Source organism: Limulus polyphemus, unplaced genomic scaffold, assembly GCF_000517525.1.
Source record: "Limulus polyphemus unplaced genomic scaffold, Limulus_polyphemus-2.1.2 Scaffold837, whole genome shotgun sequence".
Lineage (NCBI taxonomy): Eukaryota > Metazoa > Arthropoda > Merostomata > Xiphosura > Limulidae > Limulus > Limulus polyphemus.
In genome coordinates, this window is record NW_013666447.1 from 128828 (window position 1) to 134264 (window position 5437).

Below are 5437 nucleotides of genomic sequence, written 5' to 3' on the forward strand. Positions count from 1 at the left end.
ATCTCACTATCTATTATCATCAACATACAGTGTAATGAAATGTTTAAAATTAACAAATGGAAATATGTACATACCTCTCAACTCTTCATAGAAATCCACTAGAATAGTTGTATTTTTCTTATATGCATAATTTCACATTTTTATCTTTTCACTTGCAGTATTTTTAATTTTCGATTCAAATTATTCTTATATTATCATTTATGCATATACATTAACTGATTCCCGTGGGGCTTTGTGAAGGTATTTCGGTAGACTCCCTGCAGAGATGCATTGCTGAAACACTTATACATGCCATCTTGTTTATAACCTTTCAAAATCCAGGCGACAAGTTAAACTTGTAAAAATCATCAAACTGTTCAAATATGATTTTTAAAACAAATGCAATACATAATAAACTAAAATATAAAAGTAAGACCCAAATACAATTCAACTGTCTCTCTAACTATAGAATATTTAGGTAAGAAATCACCATACACGCTATAGTCGATCAAGCAGACAAAGGTATGAATAGCAATTACATGTACACCGTAAGGAAAACTGCATGCTAATTTAAAATTAACCATTGGTAGAGTACAGTTTAAACTGAGCTCTCTAACAACTATATCACTTGTGTCAACTAACTACATGTACATTGTAGATCTTAAAGTAAAGGAGGTTGGCATGGCAACTGTGAAGGGTTGGAAAATTTATTTCTTTTTCCCATTGAATACAGTTTTAGGACAATTGACAATTAGGTCAAATACACATAGTTAATGTGTAGATACCCCTGTACGTCGCCAGCTCACATGGCCAAGACTGAACTGCTGCTAAAGTTGAGATTTTTCATGTGACACAAAAACTACAGTTTAAATATTTTTTTTGAAAAGTTTCGTTTGAAGTAAAGTAATTAAAACTTAGATAAAAGAAATTCAAAGTATACCATACCTTAAATGTTACTTTCATTGACATATATATTGATAGTAAAGTGGTTTAACTAAATTTTTAATGTAACGCAGAAAGGAATTTTAAAATGGCACTAGAGCAATAGGGTTAAGGAAGTTGCATTCTTCAGTGAATGCTGGTACAGCTTTCTGTACTTTGATACATATGTATTACAAAACAAAATAATGTTATGTGTAGCATTTTTTTAATGGTAATATTATTTTTGAAATTAACAGATTCATTGTTGACTTGGCCACAAGGAAAGGTGGAGTGATCGTGTCAAATGATAATTATCGTGATATTATGAATGAAAGAAGTGACTGGAAAAAAACAGTGAAAAAGAGGTAAAAAAAATAAAACATAATATTGAACAAAAATAGAAATATTGTGATAAAACATTGCAAAAAAAGAATACTGTGGCATAATTGGTGCAAAATCAAGAAGTTTGAGATAATTTTTGCTTCTCCCTCAAAAATTTTGGGGATATTGAGAATGGAAGATGTAAGAAAATAATACTCTTATTCTGTATACCTACTAATACCAAAGATCTGAAGATTATTAGCTATTAATCATCATCAACTGAAATATATTAAAAATATGATTCAATTTAGTATAGTAAAGAAGTTATCAGTCATTTCAAAAAATGTACTTACATTGACATATAACAGATATTTGTTTTGCAAATGTCTAAAACTACAAAATATATACAATCATTTAACTACTTCATAAGTTATATTGAGTGAGACAGAAATGCCAACATTTATAATTGTAACAAAGTTGCTTTGTCTAATATCAAAGTATATTTGATCTCTAGTTTTATTTCATAATCTTTGGGGCCTGCAGGGGCAAAATGAATTTTTTTTCTCCATATTATCCCTCAAAAACCAAGAGGGAACTTCTGGCATCTTCTTCCTCTTTTTTTTTCAGTATATTTTAAGTTTTTATTTTGCTGGATGAATGAATTGAATATTTAGGTACTTATTTTGTTAGCCAGTTTATCATATTTTACTTGCATTTTGAAACTACTGTATATTAGAAAGGTTTGAGTTATATATGTTAGAATTTTTAAAGAATACTGTTAGTTTTTGTTAAGTGTGTATAGTTTCATCTACATGTATACAAATTGTGTACTTGAGAATATATTTTTACAAATTTGTTAAGAAGTAAAGGAGATAAGTTGGAGGAGGCTCCCGTTTCCCACTACTTTCTACAAAACCTTTGGTCTTGAAAAGTGCAAAATAAAAAAATATGCATATGATAGTGTCATTTTTTACTTAATTTTAAGTTAAAACACTGAAAAAAATTGATCAGTAGAAGCATTTTAGACTTATTTGTTAATTATTATATCATAATGCATATCATTTATCAAATTTGGACATTCTTTCTTTGAGCTAATATAACATTTGCCCATTTTTGTTAATTTCATCATTCAATGTGCTGGCACTGTAAAATATTTTATCATGTCCGAGTATATAAAAAAAACTTGTTGTGGTTATTAATGAAACTATTCTGATGTTTTGAGAAATTAACCATTTAATCACATCTTACCTCTCTTCAAATCTTACCCAATACTTAATTTATTACAGTCAATAATTTAAAGATATAATAATAACTTGCCCCCTAGCAACTCGAATATAAGCCTTAAGTCTTAACAGTAGGATTCAGGTTTGATCCCTGCAGCAGACACAGTACAGATAGCCCATGATGTAGCTTTATGTTAAAGCAGACAAATAAATAAATAGGAAATTACTCAGAGTGATGCTGCTTATCCAGTTATATTTACATTCTTATAATGTTATCTTAATATTTTGCATGCAACTTAATGCTGTCATTCTATAAAGCATTTTGTACACATACTAATATTGGCAAGTCTAAGTGGATTGTGGTAAATTCTGTATAAAGAATTTCTATATATGAAATATTCTTTTGTATATTTTATGTATAATTTACCATAAATATTTTTCTGCTTTTCCAGGCTTCTTATGTACTGTTTTGTAGGTGATCACTTTATGATACCATCTGATCCTCTTGGAAAAGATGGCCCACATCTGGATGATTTTTTAGCTTTTCAATGACTTAAAAAGGTAACTACACTTATAATGTGTAGGTATGTTTTATATATATAGCTGTATTTCTCCTTTCCACTGATATATTTACAAAAAATATAACATTGCTACAACAAGACATATTTTTATTCTTTAATTTAAATTTGTGTGCCTGCAATTCCAAAAGCCACAAAGCAGAGAAAATTATAAAATATCAGTCACCTACTAGTTCTTTACTATGCCAAATCCAGAGTGTTTGAAAAAAGTCTGAAGTGCACCAGTTTTGTTTCGTTTTTGTTAGTTTATACCTTTAGTTATGAAAAACAAAATTCAAAATTGACGGGTGATCCTAAAATAGTTTTGTTGTGATCACTATAATGCGGATTGTCTTGACAAAGAAAATCAGATGTGTCATTAAAGTATTTCTGCTCAAGATTCATCTGAGAATTGATTACCTCAATTTGGCTCAGAATCTGACAAGTCAGAGTTCAAGGTAATGTTTGTGTAAAGAATAAATGATACTTATGTCCATCACATAATTTGCATATCTACAGTTTTTTTGCTGGGGATTTTTTTTTTCATTATCCCTTTACATTTTATCTGGTATTTACTGTCCTTTACAAGGAACTGTCACTAAATCAACAGTATACGGTAAACTGAATACTTGATAATACTGACATCAAATGCATACCATGTTGAATGGCACTCTGTAAAAGATTGTTGCCTGAAACTTGAAATAAATACTCACATGGAAATTTTGTTTGTCATTTGCTTTGACAAAAATTGTAAAATAATTTGAATGGTCTTCTATGTCACACTAACCTGCTAGTCTATTTCTTCAAAATCAAGGCCTAAGATGTAACTAAGCTGTAATGGTATTCAAATAATTATTTTATCTGGTCACGGTGACCTTAATGACAGCAACAATAAATCTGTAGACTGAATAATTGGAAAAAACTATATTGAGAATGAGCTAGACCTATACCAAAATCAGTAAATTGATTTATTCTCTTTCTGTTGGTTATGAATCATCCAACAATAAATGTCAGGGAGAGAATTACATTCATTTTTGAAAAAAAATGGAATGTAATAGGAGGGTGTGGCATGTGGGTTTGACTTTCTGATTTATATCTCCATAAATTAAGAAGATTGGAAGCTATAAATTTACATTATGTCTTAGTCATCTATATTCTATGAATGCATAATTTATGTTAAGCTCAAATTGGAGTGGAAAGAATATGTAAAATGGCAATTTGGAGTGAAGAAATGTCATGTGAAGATTGAGAATTTATTTAAATAATTCTTTTTGAAATTAACACATATTAAAATTTGATTTATTAACTATGTTTGATGACAAGCTTATTGACATAAATTGATAATAAAATAGTTTAATTAAGTTATGAATATAACCCTGTAAGAAGGTCATGACATTTGCACTTTGACCTACCCATATCCAGAGGCTTTAGATGTTTTTCGTTCATTTGACAGTCAATTTTTTTATCTTCCAGTATGGTTACTTTTCCAGTCATATAAACTGATTTTCAGTAAGTTTTATGTACTGTATAAATTCTCATATGCACTTCATTTTTACTGATGCTGTAAAAACTCATAATACATCTTTCTCCTTTTTTTTTTTTTTTCCTTGGTAACTCTAGACTCGGCAGACCAGATTCATTAGCTGTATAAAATCTAGAAGTGTAGGATTGTAGCTACACTGAACCATATATGGCTTCACTGAAGATATTGACTGCAGTGAAAATCGTAACTTCAATGACCGTAGAAGATGCCTACTTAGTTGATAATATTATGTACCTTTAACATCTTCCAAGAATCATATGTAGCATAATTCTAAACAATTGAATAAATGGTCAGCTTAGAAAGTTGAAAGATATTTGTATTTTTTATACATTTAAAGGTGAAGTTCAGTGTGATGTGTATTTTCATGTAACATGATACTTCACACAATAATAAAAATAAAGATATAAAATTCTGTGTAATATTGCAGCTATGTTAAACTTTTTTAAAGATCTACAAGTTTAGTAAAAGATTGTGTTCATTCTGTGTTACACAGTTGTATTTTTAGTGTTTAAAATTTTTTAATTCTTTTTATTTTTGTGTTATATTCATGGTGAGAGATGTGATATAATTGTTCATATTATTTAAAATAGTAAGTCTGTCTATCAGATTACATCTTTATTAAAAAAGTATTTTAAAAAACAATGCCTAAAAATGTTCAATTTGAAAAATATTTGGGAGCACTTAGTACTTGTTTTTCATGCTCTCATTCTAAAAAAAAGTAAATACAATTAAGTATTAAAAAAAATTAGCAAGTTTTTAAGAATTCTTTCAACTACACTGTACAAGTGTTTGGTAAAATATAAAATATCTGTTCAGTTGTGTATACCACGTATTAGCTATGATATATGTAAGCATAAGATATGACAAGTTAAAGTAGAAAAATATGATTTTTT

At 28.7% G+C, this 5437-nt stretch overlaps 1 protein-coding gene across 4 annotated transcripts in view; it reads left to right on the forward strand.

Annotated features, from left to right (window-relative positions):
• The window catches only part of LOC106460790 (NEDD4-binding protein 1-like), an 11805-nt gene extending 6705 nt beyond the window's left edge, over nt 1-5100 (forward strand). For 3 of the 4 annotated variants that reach the window (XM_022387586.1, XM_013920531.2, XM_022387588.1), the window contains 3 exons: nt 1158-1265; nt 2897-3005; nt 4622-5100. In XM_022387586.1, the coding sequence (XP_022243294.1) occupies nt 1158-1265; nt 2897-2996 (208 nt within the window). In that variant the 3' untranslated portion in view covers nt 2997-3005; nt 4622-5100. The remainder of the gene's footprint in view (nt 1-1157; nt 1266-2896; nt 3006-4621) is intronic. The other variant, XM_022387587.1, reaches the window with a different exon arrangement.
• The last annotated feature ends 337 nt before the right edge of the window (nt 5101-5437 follow it).